The sequence below is a fragment of the Festucalex cinctus genome, chromosome 15 (genome assembly GCF_051991245.1).
Source record: "Festucalex cinctus isolate MCC-2025b chromosome 15, RoL_Fcin_1.0, whole genome shotgun sequence".
In the NCBI taxonomy this organism is placed as follows: domain Eukaryota; kingdom Metazoa; phylum Chordata; class Actinopteri; order Syngnathiformes; family Syngnathidae; genus Festucalex; species Festucalex cinctus.
In genome coordinates, this window is record NC_135425.1 from 12,128,623 (window position 1) to 12,142,564 (window position 13,942).

The window sequence follows — 13,942 nt, forward strand, 5'->3', positions numbered from 1 at the left end:
TTTCCAGGTTGTAAAATTTACGCCTTCTGCGGAGCCTTATTTGGAATCACGTCCATGATTAACCTTCTGGCCATCTCTATGGATCGTTACATCGTCATCACCAAGCCTCTGCGGGCCTTACAATGGACCTCAAAGCGCCGCACGTGCGTCATTATTTGTCTGGTGTGGCTGTACTCTTTGGCGTGGAGCCTCGCACCACTTCTAGGGTGGAGTACGTAGCAGATTTACTTGCATTCTCTTCTATTAAACATTTGACTGTAATATATCCGTTGTTGTCTACCATGTTTATCTTGAAGGTTCTTACATACCAGAAGGCCTGTTGACCTCATGCACGTGGGACTATGTGACGTCGACGCCCGCTAATAAAAGCTATACCTTGATGCTGTGCTGCTTTGTATTCTTCATCCCACTGGGCATCATATCCTACTGCTATCTGTGCATGTTTCTGGCTACTCGGCACGCCAGCAGGTGAATATGCGTTGTTTAGAACCACTCTTTCCTCTTTTAGCAAGTGTGAACATTTTTTTTAAGACTGGATTACGGTACTGTACTCCCATACTGTTTTGCATATACAACCTTGTAACTCTTAAACTCTTAAAAAAGAAAAAAAAAACGTGTAGAAATTATTTTGTTTTTGCTTTTTTATTTTTAGATAAAATGATAAAATATGCTTTGAATGAATTAATGATGCCCTGCGATTGGCTGGCAACCAGTCCAGGGTGTACCCCGCCTATTGCCGAAAGCCAGCTGAGATAGGCTCCAGCAACCCCCGCGACCCTTGTGAGGAATAAGCGGTCAAGAAAATGGATGGATGGATAAATTAATTTTTTAGATACATAAAATGAATAATTAAATATAAAAAAAAGTCAGTCCAAATTTTTAGATGAAAATGTTTGTAAAGAAATACCTAAAAATGTCCAAAAAGTGACCATAAAATGTCCAAAAAGGAAGATTAAAAGCTGAAAATTAAATTACCATAAACTGTCCATGAAATTTCCAAAAATTATTGAATTGAATAAAAAACAACAGAAAAGATATCATTCACAAAGTAACCATAAAATGCCCCAAAACAAAAGACAGAAAATTACCATAAAATGTCTTTGGAATTGCCAAAAAAAAAGGAAGGCAGACAATTGATTTAAAAAGGCAGAAAAACCCCCATCAAAAAGTAACAATAAAATGTCCAACAATAAAAGAAAAATAATGAAAATTACCAAGAAAATTGCCCAAAAATGTCAGAAAATTTATAGCAAAAAAGGCAGAAAAAAATGTCAAAAATAGCCATAAAATGGGAAAAAAGCTTTAAAAAAAAAAGAAAAAAAAGAAGACAAGCAGAAATTTACCATACGTCCATAAAATTGACAGAAATGTCCGTAATTTGACAGAAAGGGAGAAAAACAAAGTATACAAAGAAAAAAAAACCCGAAGATGAAAGGTAACTCATGGTATTGGATGCTGCATAATTATTTTTTCTATTATGGTGCAGCTCCAATTAGCTCTTGTGCTGTTAGTTCATTAGACTAACCCTAACCCAGACAAAAAAAACTTTGGCGTAAAATGGCTCTTTTGACAAAAAGGTTGCTGCCCCCTGGTATTTACAGTATCACAAATAATATGTTTCAATTGAAATGAATGGGAACAATATTAATCCGTTCTAGTCTCTCAAAAAAAATAAAAAAAAATCAACAGAACAGTTTGTGATTTTTTAAAATAAAAATCACACTCTATAATAATAATGTGTGTCATAAAAATATACAGTATTGACTTAAAGAGAAGCTAAAGAATCAAACTGTTTTTAACACATTGTGCAGCTCCTTCTGTTTGCTACAAGGGGGCAGTGTAATATAGGCAGTACATGATTAATTGTTATTCACATAGGATTAAAGGGGAAATTGAGTCCAAAATCATCTTTACAATACGTTCTATGGCCCCCGGAGTTGAGTTCACCACACTATACTGTAGCACTAGTATCTTACATTTTTGCTCACTTATATCTCATGGTCACCACTGTCCAAACTTCATCAGTCGCTTTTGTCCTACCAGGGAGGTGGCGAAGTTGGGCTCTCAGGTGAGGAAGTCAACGCTGATTCAGCAGCAGACCATCAAGACTGAGTGGAAGTTAGCCAAGATTGCCTTTGTGGTGATCATCGTGTTTGTGCTCTCCTGGTCACCCTACGCGTGCGTCACCCTCATCGCCTGGGCCGGGTAAATATGAAAAAGAAAAAAACAAAACAATATCCGGCGGTGTACAAGTTCTGACGGGCAGAAAACCATCTTTCAGATACGCAAGCATCCTGAACCCCTACTCCAAAGCCGTCCCGGCGGTTATTGCCAAGGCCTCGGCCATCTACAACCCTTTCATCTATGCCATCATTCACTCCAAATACAGGTGCGAGCGCCATATTCAGCCAATCAAGTCATGTGAGCTTGAAAGCGATACAAGGCCTTTGTGCGCATAATCACTCTGCTTCGACAGGGACACTCTAGCTGAAAAAGTCCCCTGTCTCCACTTCCTCGCCCAGGCCCGCCGGAGGGACATCATGTCGTTGTCACACAGCCAGACCTCCTTCAGGGACTCGGTGCTGAGCAGACAATCATCCGTCTCCAAAAACAAGTTTCTACAGGTTTCCTCGTCCGTATCCATGATGGACACTGTGAGTTAGGCTCCGTCACAAGTGCAGGGAGTCCCTTTTACATTCATCCTTCATGACTTGAGCTCTTTCTAAAATGTTATGCCACCGAAAGTAATTAAGGAAGTACAGTATATTGGAGTGAGATTCTTACTTACATTGCCGCCATGTAGACTAGCAATTAGGGATGGGCGAGTACCGAGACCAGGCCCTATTTCAAGGTATTGTACTTGCGGTATCGGCCACCCTCTTGTGGCCGTTTGCAATCAGGAACTAGAAATTAGAAGAATAAAAAATGCCATAAATTTCATGCAATTTTATGGGAAGATGCTGTATTGAGATATATAGGTCTTTCTGGAAAAATATCATTAATTGGATGTTTTATTCGGGGGGGGGGGGGGGGGGGATTTTATATGTGAGTATAAGTACTAGTGGTTTTGGTTCTTGGTCTTGGTGTCTGTGAACAGTGCTGGGTTTAAAATCTGAATCAAATTGAATCAATTTTCCCTTTCATCGCCCAATCCTTTTAATGTCTTCCCCTTAAAATCATGTGAAAATAGAACTGTACTTAAATGTTTTTTGTTTTTGTTTTTTTAAACTATTTGCTTTTTATTAATTAATGTATACATTATTATTTCAATAAAATAAAAATATTTGTTATATAAAAAATATATAATAACATGAAATAAATATATATACATATATATAAAAACAGAAAAAATGGTACTGTATAAAATCCTTAACTGAATCAAAAATCACACGTCACACATAAAAAGTTTTTAAAAAAACACTTTTGTATTTATGATATTCTGACTTACCTCCAGATGTGCAATTCCAATTTTACTTGATTACGTTTCACTTTCTAGTAGTGACTTTCTTAATTCTGATTGGATAAAAAATAAATAAATTAATTAAAAAAAATAAAATAAAATTGGCCTACACTGCGAAAAGGACGAGAAAAATTAAGAGAAAAAAATATAGTAAAATAAGAAAATTATTACTTCAAATAAGCAAAATTGTCTGCCAACAGAACAAGAAATACAATTACTTAAATTTACCTGTCATATTTAGAAAAATAAAAACATAATACTATTCCTATACCAATCACAGCGGTCTTGAAAATAGTATTTTTATACAAAAAACAAGTTATATTGAGTTTTTCCAAGCTGTAATAAATGGAACTATTTTCTTAAAATAAATATGTATTTTTTTTACTCTTGGATAACTTTGCCTGAACGTTAAGCAGGGAAGTAACACAGGTCACATTTTTATTGTCTTTGGTGCTTTATAAATAAAGTTGAGCTGAGTTGACCCAGGCCAGGATTGAACCCACAACCTCCAAGTCTGAGGTTAGGCACTCTACCACTAGACCACTGAATTTGGATGTTAGAATACTGAAAAGATGAAAAAATGAGCTTAGTAAATATTACGAAACGTCTGTTTTTATACTTGTAATTTTTCCATTTATCTTATGTTTATATTATGCAACATCTTAAAATAAGAAAATTCTTCTTATGAAACCCCAGTTCAGGGCCTTTGATGTTGTTTAGTTGTCATCTTAAAATGTGAAAAATGCTCGTTTTAAGCCTCACGGTACTTAAAAGACTGCTTGATCAAATAAGATGATTACGTAAAAAGTATCTAAAAATAAGCACAATTATCATGTCTGACAATTTAATTTTAAGTAAAAAATAACTTGTCAAAGCAAAATAAGTTAATTTAGGTTAAATTTAAGAAATTATATTAAGATTACGTTTTTTGCAGTGTAATGTTGTAGCCATTCTTAGAATGTGTAATTTCTGTAAACTCTTGCCTAAACATACAAAATGCATATGAATGTGCGCCCATCCCATCCCCATGCAGCAGGTGTGGAGTGACGTGGAGCTGGATCCAATGGACCAGAACATTTGCCTGAGGTCCAGCTATTCCCGAGGTGCATCAAAGGACCCAAACCAAGACAAAAGACCCCAATGATCATGCAGGTGAAGCACATCTTCAACTGTAGATTCAAACGAATGTCATGACAAACACAACATTCTAAATGAAGATTTCCATTAGAGCGAAGCGCGCGCCAATCATGTGACCTGAGTCATGGTCCCGCTCCAGGCTCGGTGCAGGAGATGGGAGGAGTCTGAAGACGAGAACTTGGTCTTCTACATGAACCAAAGAGGGCCACAGCAAGCCCGGAGGGAAGGAGAAGTGAAAGTCGCGCCGACTCCTGTTTGTCCAGCCGGACCATCAATGACAGAGCCGCTGGACTGTGTGGAAAAACAACAGATACGATCATTACTTGATTGATACTGTCGAGTATGGATTGTTAAAGTCAACTCTTGAAGTCAGTGGAAAGTTTTTAAAGTTAAACTTGGACTATTTCCTCAAATAGTGAGCGCCGCTCGAAAAGAAGCCTCATTTAATTGATTAACGCAGCATGCTTGAAAAGACACAATTCAGATTTTGTTTGCTGTTAACTGACACAACTGGGTCATGCGTCATGGCAGCTGGAAAAAAAAAATGTTTCGATTGGAATGGATGCAGGCCTCTTCCAAAGGATACAATTCTGATACATATCTGATGTCAGTCAGTTCGAGTACAGCTTAGATTAAAAAAAACAAACAAACATCAAAACGCACCAACTGGTGACATATACATGTATATTTGCACAAACATTTCAAATTTCAAAACAGCTGCTCTAAATCCAAACTACAGTGAAAGCAAATTACAAAGCAAACTACAGTGAAATCAAATGCTGCACATGTCAATATGCTACGTTAAAAATGTAAAATGAGCAAAAATAATTGCTTGTGGAGTTACGGTATTAGATAATCGGTTTGACGGTGTACCATAGTTTGAAAAAAGATCAAGTCAAGTTTCAGTAACCGCTAATAATAGCTGTCACTGGTAACAAGCTCTTTAATAAGCGAACAATATGATTGACTGCTTGCAGAATTGATTCAACAAGCTGCCTCTTTGAACTTAATTGTGTTCATTTAACTTTTTTCCCTTCATTCTCAGAGTTTAACGGAGGAGGAGGGAGGGAGCAAAATGATATACCGCAAATAGAAGTCTTTTTGGGGAGGAAAAAAAAGTGCCAGTGAGCACTAGTTAGCCCTAAGGACAACATGAGTAGCCCATGGGTCTGTTCTAAAAATAGCTCACCAGTGATGAGACACTGTGACTTACTAAGAAGAATTAAAACAGAAAAATAATGTTAACATTTATTTATTTCGACTTAACGGTACATGTTTTTTCTGTACTAAATAGTCTATGATTTGTTTAAAAATAAAATAAATAAATTGTGTTCAGTGGGGGGAAAAACTTTTTATTTACCCAAATATTAAAATAATATAATGTATTTTCTACTGTGGAGGAGGTCACTATATGAGGAAATCCGGTTTCTACATTCACCAGCCTCAACACTCTTGCACAATACAATCACCATACTGATGAATATTTCTAATATTCTTCCCCTCTCAGGCACTCATATACAGTAATGTCATTAACATATTAGAAACAGCTCTCAGACTAATGAAAATAAAATCACAATAATGAACATATTGTTAAATGAATGCCTCTCTGACTGTCACTTAATGATGACATTGTGCGGGTTTATCTAATGTTAATGGACATACGGTTTGTGCCGAACTTTTCATTAATTAAAAGTAGCACGTGGCAATTGAAATGCAATTTGTGCAGTTTTAAAAAATATAATAAAGGAAGTTATCGTATAGCATCGTGGCTTTACGTAAACAACTGGTACACTTCAGTGGTTCGATAGCTTTGCACTAGAGGGATTTGCAGCAGTTTATTTCCATATTGACATGGCTCCCATGCAGCTGAAAGCAGCTGACCCTGCAGCCAAAGGCAAACAAGTTATAACCATCTGCTGTACTGGCTGTGTAGTCTTTCCTAAAAGCCGTTCAGCACAGACACAACTCCTGATAAAGTATCATGGCGTGGATAGGATTTTTAATATTTTTTCCTGCAACATTAAAACACCCAACTCTTATTTCATCCTGTATGTACATTTTTTCGGTGACCACTAGAGGACGCAACTTCACTGTTATTTATTGTATCTGTGTAAGCAGTCTATAATAAGCATCAGTGCGTTCTATTTTGTAAATCACGGATGACTTCCCTCATCCTGCTTGAAGCCTATTATGAGGTATTGTTTATCAATTGCTTGGTGTTGTCTTGCTGTTATAATGTCAAAATGTGAACAGTGTAGTGAAGAGGACTATTCAAGTACAAATTCTAATTGAACCCGGAATTTTATTGCTGAATTTCGCTTAAACATCTGTTGTGAATTTTGCTATAGACAACAGCATGACTTACAAAAAAGTACTGAAATATATTCAAATCTTTGAAGAAAGTCAAAATAAGCTCACGTGTAAAGTGCATTTTAGGTTCATCCAGAAGTTTCACTCAAAAGCCAAATATCCTTGAATTCTTGTGAGTACTTATAAGCTGCTTTAGTTTTCTGGCATATACAGGACTGTCTGAGAAAATTAGAATATTGTGATAAAGTCCATTATTTTCTGTAATGCAATTAAATAAGTAAAAAATGTCATACATTTTGGATTCATTAGAAATCAACTGAAATATTGCAGGCCTATTATTGTTTTAACATTGCTGATTATGGCTTTTTTTTTTTTTTTTTTACTTTGAGGAAATATTCTAATATTTTGAGATAGGATATTTTAGTTTTCTTAAGCTGTAAGCCATAATCAGCAATATTAAAATAATAAAAGGCTTGCAATATTTCAGTTGATTTATAATGAATCCAGAATGTATGACATTTTTCCTTATAGAAAATAATGGACTTTATCACAATATTCTAATTTCATGAGACAGTCCTGTACAATACGTGTGGCTGTAAAATAAGTAACTGAACCATGACTGCCATCTAGTGGTGATTGGTAATATTACAACTAATAAATAAACCACACGACATCCTTGCATAGTCGTAATTCGGCACCCGCGGATTCACAAATAAAATAAAATTATATTCACGGATTTTTTTCTCTTTTTAATTCAATCAATTAAATTAATTAATTAATAAATTTTCTTACGTTTTGGATTTTTTCCAAGCCTTTCCGCTCCGTTGGCGTTTGTTGTAAATAAGCAAATACATAAAATAATAATAATAATAATACTAAATACATAAAAATAATAAGAATATACTAAAAATATATTTAAAAAAAATAACAATACGTGACTTAAATACAACAACTAAAATACTGTTTCAGCTGTGTGATAGGTGTTGCTATGTTGTTGCCCGTTTTGCTCACATTCTCACTACCCCGTCAATCAAGCTCCAGCCAGCCTCCGTGTGTCGCTCGAGGCCAGCCAGTCATATCGCTCTCAAACTCGTTGCTGTACGCCCTCCCACCGGCAGGCGTACATGCGGAAGTCCCAGTTCCGCTCAGTGCAGTCAGTTACCCTCCAAGCTGAAAACCGAACGACCCGACGCGTCTCTCTCCCCCAACTCGAGCACCGGCAGAGAGCGGCTTCGCAAGGCAAGGTAAGCCCGGCACGACTCATCATACTCGGGGACGAACGTCTGCTTCGTGACAACTCGGTGGCTTCTTTTCGGTCGGTTTAAGTTTCACCTCCACGACTTTGAATGACTTTTATTGACAAGGATAAACAATCATATTAGTGGACTTTGTTGTTACTCTCACGAGGGAAACAAATGGGAAGTTAACGTTTTTGTTTGGTTGGGTGTGTAATTAAGATGCTTGCAATGTTGTACAATGCTAATCTTTGTGTAAACAAGTAAACAGAAACCTAATTATTACTTTGTCTCATGACTCTTATAAGTGGGGTGTGGCTACACTTTGGTCCTTTAAATGTACATACGATAGTTATATTGTATTATGTTTGGAAGATATCACTGTTAGTTATGGTTTTATACAAATAACCATAAGTTTAGTTCCTTTAGATTACACCTGAATCACATTAGGCTGGATTAGAGTGCAGAGCTGGGTTTTTGTTTTGTTTTTGTTTTTTTTGCCTGTCCGTTTCTCTGTACATCTGGAGTGACAAAAGTGAAAATTATGTCTGTTTAGACTGGACTGAACCCATGAAACAAATTGCAAGTAAATACCTTAACAAGTGTCATCAACATAGAGGAAAACAATAACACGGTGCAAATATTAATTTTACACCAGTTTGGACGGGCGAACTTTGACCTTCATATTACTCCACTAGCTGCTGTTGGAAATGATTTTACTTACTGAATGATGGACACACCTCTAGGCCATATTTTTTTTTTTATCTACCATATTGACACACAAATCTGATACATGCCTTTATGCTGCACTTATTTTGCTGTGTAAATCCATCCTCGGAGTCGATTGGTCCCTCTGCTGTCTTGATGGAGCTCAGATTTGACTCAATGGAATTTTGGCACAAGTATGTTGAATTTGCGAATCTGGCTTCAATGCATCAGTGTTATCAGCATGTGTACAAAAGCTGTCTCATAAATTCAGGTTAGGACACGTTGTCCTACCAGCACCAGGCGGGCTGGAGGTAATAAACAACATGCATTGCTGCCAAAAAATGGTCGGTTGACAGTTTTGTAGTCTAACAAGGTCGGATTGGTGTGTGTATTTTAATCCGCGGCCTTTAACAGTCATAAATGGAAAGGTGAAATGAACTCTGGGGACATAAAATGATGTAACTAGGCCACATTGCCACCTGACATGTTGCGGAATGTGCATGACGTATGAGACCAGCCACCGAAACTCACTAAGATGTTTTCTTTTTAATCAATACTTGCAGAAGTCACAGCTGTAAATTGTATTTACATTCAAACTATTATACTCAATTTAAATTGGTAGAGTATGTTAAAGTTTTTGACAAGCTTCTAATATGAGAGGCCTGGGATTTTTATAGCTTTATTAAACTGCTCCGATGCTTATGAAACATTGATTGGATTTATTACAGAGGTACATAAGTATGTAAGGTTTAAAAATATACACAGCGGAACTTCTAAGGCTAAAAAAAAGAAAAAGAAAAAAAAAGACCATTCTGGGATGCTATCGACTTCAAAATTGCAGTATTAATTTTCCCCCCAGCACACTGTATAAGGAATTGTTTTAATCTCAGTTTTATTTGGGTGTGAAAGTGTTGAAATACAAAGTGCAGCAAAGTGCCATTCCACAAGATAAGGCCGAAGTGGAGCGTATCCAGGAAAGTAAACTGGAACTCGCTCGGTCCGACGTTGACGCTTGTTGAAAATGCCCATCGCGCGTTAGCTCCCTTCCGTCTTTCATCATCATTGAAAAGGTGCGGCCGCTCATGTCTGCGCATGATATCGTCAGTGCTTGCAAAGCAAGCGGCGACATGAGTGCAGTGTTTGTCTTCTCCATATTAGGGAGGATGTGAAATGATATGCGCGTTCGACCCTTGATGTGATTTATTCTTATCAAGATTTGAAGTTCCTCATGTCCCCAACGGGCTATGAAATACAATAAATTATTCTGTAATTTTAACAAAATAAGTAAATCAAACAACTGCATATTGTTTATATATTCCAGTGTTTGAAAAACTGCTAGAACATCTTTCTATAAGGCAAATTGATGTGATAAGATTCTGGGGTGGTCAGTAATATGACCATTTTTAAAAGTTATTTTGGAATCAATTGTGTGATATGTTGCCAATTTGCACCTTGACACAGCAGAAAGTGAATGAAACAATTTGCGCATGTAAAAATTGTTTTCTTTTTTTTTTCCACCGCAGTGTTATGAAGGGAAATGTTCATACTTGTTTAATTATAAATTGTTAGTTTGCATCTTTGCACATTTAGAACACTCTACAGGATATAAGAATGCTTTATTAGTAGCAAATGTAATTTTTTTTAGCACAAGCCACGGGTCGCTTTAAAGTGGACCGCGGGCCACAAATGGCCCCCGACCCATAGTTTGGATTTGGAATAATCTGCAATAAACAGTAATATATTTACATAAATGTTTTGGTCTTATAGGTTCCACTTGCGCTAAAATAAATGCGATTGAACCATAACTGTTGCAGGGCCTTTTGTTACCATGACAACAAAAGTAGGGTGTGGCTACTTGTCGAATGCCGGCGTTGGAGACGTTACATTATGAGAGTTTCCTGTTTTACAGCGAGTCATCAGACTTAGCACACAATGATGAAGACTCAAATGTTTGGGTGTTTTGCCCCATCCAGTGCAACCAGAATCAGAAGAAAAAACATGTACAACAAATTTGCTTTTTGAATGAAACTAAATGAAACTAAAACCTTTATTTTTATGTATACCAAATGTTAGTCGACATGGCAAAATGTGTCGGGACTCGAACGAGACAATAATGGTTCAGTAGATGAAATATATACCGCTTTCATTGATTCAAAAATCACATTTATGTAAACTGCACTCCGCAAAAAATGTCGGTAATTATCGCAAAATATAGCAAAATAATTGCTCACTACCTTGACGTTGACATAGATATCCATGCGCAAAACCCCAACATATCAAACTGACTACTCCCTTTCGCTAATGTTGTGCTCATTTGAATAATTCTACATCATTATGAGCTAAAATTGGGCCGTGAATCCGCTGGATTTCAAGTAGTGTACAATAATGCATAATAATCATAGATATATGCCAGCGCAGCCCAGCTAACCACTGCGCCGACTTGGCGGCCATGTTGGCAGGGGCGACTTTCCCTTCAGCATTGACCTTGAAAACAAGTCGTAACGCCATTTCAATCGATTTTCATGATTTTCATTTTTTTTTGTCAACATCAAAGAGTATCATACCACATGAACAAAAAACACTTTTTTCTTTTCTTTTTTTTTTTTTACATGTGAACGGTTTCCTCCCTTTTTCGTAATTTTGTACGCAAACAATGCAGCACAATGTATCAGAATTCTTAGATTTTTCGTTTTCTTGCCGTCCACACAACATAAAAGGTTGTAATTCAGTCACAAGTAGACAAAATCTGTCGGAAAAGTTCAACTTTGAAGAAAATTCCCAAAATGAGCGTAAAACAAGCACTTCAAACAAAATGGCTGTTAACAGACAAAATTGTTTTACAGCACAGGTCGTGAGTCCTTGTAGCAAAGCGTATCTTGATTGCAAAAGTGGGTGATAAAAATAGAAGAGTTCATCTCCGTGCTTCCCAGGTGATCACGTCCTCACTGTGATTTTCACACATGATTCAATTTCTTGTACCCTGCCCTTCCGTTGGCTACTTTCTGGCCACCATGATGAGGGTGACCAGGTGATAAGTCACAACAGATGGGACAGTGACCCAGAGGAAAGCGCTTAAAACTTCAATGTGACATTCTTCAGTGATGACAAAACGTTCATTATCACGACTTATTTCTTACCAAATTTTGTTTCTTTTTTGTTTTGTTGGAGCCCTGGTTCATGTTGCAGTTACTATTTGCCCAGTTTCACTAACACAGGCCCAACTACAAACATGACCTTGTTGGAGTAAGTACCCATTCGGAGCAGTGTAAGAAAGTTTTACAGACAAAACTCTACCACTATACCTGTAAAAATCTTTTTGTCACTGTAGAGGTAGATATCAATTCTAATTTCCTCAATTGATTTTGTTTTTTACCAATTCGATTAATTATGGATCATCAATTCTTCTTAAATGTCAAGGACGTGACGGAAACACCACAAATATGCCTCCACAAAATATACTTAACATTTTGTGAAGGCAGTAAATGGTCAAATGATTTTAGTTTTATTAATAAATCATGTGTTACACAAACATTGACATCAGCAAGGATGATATGAAAATATTTTTCATAATTCTAATTTAATAATTGTAAATATCAACTTAAAATATTCAGAATTGTCTTGAAGTGCAAAAAGTCAGGTTTTTCATAAATTTACGAAAATACTTAAGATACACACAAAAAAATCAGCCTTTAAATTCTATTTTCTTAAGAATTTATGGGGGAAAATGAGTATTTAAATCGATTCATGGTTTTATGACTCTATTGGGCTTGAAAAGGAAAATCGATACAATATTGAATATTCAAATGTATTTATTTTTTAACCTAGCCCTACTTTTTTACACATTGCTGTTCTTGACATTGAAGGGTGAGATGAAATCAACTGGGCATATTTCCACCTACTGATGTAGTCTTCAAGCCATACCAGAGGCGGGAAGACATCTGCGAGCAAGGTTAACCCGCAATGCCAAGACCGGGGGTGTGAAGTTGTATCACTCAACACTCACTTCTCCCACCCTGTTTTGCTGAAAGCAATTGTCGCCATCCTGTTGTTGTTTGTAAAAGCCGCGGGCAGGTTTCAAATCTGCAACAAATGGGCAGCATCAGGGGATTTGGATTCCCAATTGTTTTCCATGTCGAAACGCTGACCCCGCGTTCCCCTTTTTCCCGTGTAATTACGCTGCGCCGTGTGTGATGTATAGCACTAATGACTTGGCTCTTGATGTCATGTTTTCATGTCAGCTTCCACCCTTCCTGTCGGGCAGGTCACAGTTGCTATAATTCCACAAGCGCTGTGGTTTGTGTTAAACTGCGCACCGTGGCAGATTTCACGCAGTCTCTCAGCTGGACGCGGTCATAAAAGTCACACCCCGACATATTAAAAACCAAGCCGTGTTCTGTAAATATGACAAGGCAATTTTCACCCCAATTCTTCAAATAAAAGAAAAAGCATGAACATGTGACAGCACTTAACCTCGTCTCACCGCTTGCAATTTTCAGGGGGAATGCATGGCAAAAACGGGGGTCAAACCGGTGAAACTTAATCGCGCGTGAAATGGGAGTAGTGCACACGTGTCTCACATTTGGCACGGTCCCATTCATCAGTACATAATCTTTCATTTTTGTATAGGAGATAATGCATACAAATCTTTGATGAAGTTGGCAGTCAGTCGCAAGCGAGCCCTGGCGTGTCTTTATCCGCCCACGGTGTGACCTGAATCCGCACTTGGATTTCTTCATCAGCATTTGGAAGATGAAGAAATGAGTTTTATGGATGCAGAGTCACCAGGATATCGTCTAGACCACAGTGGAGATTGAAGCCAAAAGTCTCGCAGTCTGGAGAAAGGAAGTGGACCAATCCAAATCCAAATCCTTCCCTTAACTCGACTCATTTTTATAAGAGATTGGATTGGATTGGATTTTTTTGGCTTGTGTTACCCATTTACAAGTATCATAAAAGAACGTGGTCCTCAGTTATATAGATGTGAGCAACTTGTTTGGTTCACTGAGCAACTACTGAGATAATCGGGCTGAGGATATCCTAAAGTAAACAAAGGGTTAAGAGGGTTTCAGTTTTTTTTTGTCTTGTTATTTTT

General features: G+C 37.2%; 2 protein-coding genes across 14 annotated transcripts in view; both read left to right on the forward strand.

Annotated features, from left to right (window-relative positions):
- opn4xa (opsin 4xa) overlaps positions 1-7,113 on the forward strand; it is a 37,108-nt gene extending 29,995 nt beyond the window's left edge. The window contains exons 6-12 of one of the 9 annotated variants that reach the window (XM_077497561.1): positions 8-211; positions 297-468; positions 2,044-2,205; positions 2,282-2,389; positions 2,477-2,654; positions 4,494-4,612; positions 4,689-7,113. In XM_077497561.1, the coding sequence (XP_077353687.1) occupies positions 8-211; positions 297-468; positions 2,044-2,205; positions 2,282-2,389; positions 2,477-2,654; positions 4,494-4,604 (935 nt within the window). In that variant the 3' untranslated portion in view covers positions 4,605-4,612; positions 4,689-7,113. Of the gene's footprint in view, positions 1-7; positions 212-296; positions 469-2,043; positions 2,206-2,281; positions 2,390-2,476; positions 2,975-4,493; positions 4,613-4,688 lie in introns of those variants that run through there. The other 8 variants (XM_077497562.1, XM_077497563.1, XM_077497564.1 and 5 more) reach the window with 8 other exon arrangements.
- An 829-nt stretch (positions 7,114-7,942) lies between these two features.
- pdlim5b (PDZ and LIM domain 5b) overlaps positions 7,943-13,942 on the forward strand; it is a 42,726-nt gene continuing 36,726 nt past the window's right edge. The window contains exon 1 of one of the 5 annotated variants that reach the window (XM_077497365.1): positions 7,943-8,151. The gene's annotated coding sequence lies outside the window, so the exon portion shown is untranslated. The remainder of the gene's footprint in view (positions 8,152-13,942) is intronic. The other 4 variants (XM_077497364.1, XM_077497363.1, XM_077497366.1 and 1 more) reach the window with 4 other exon arrangements.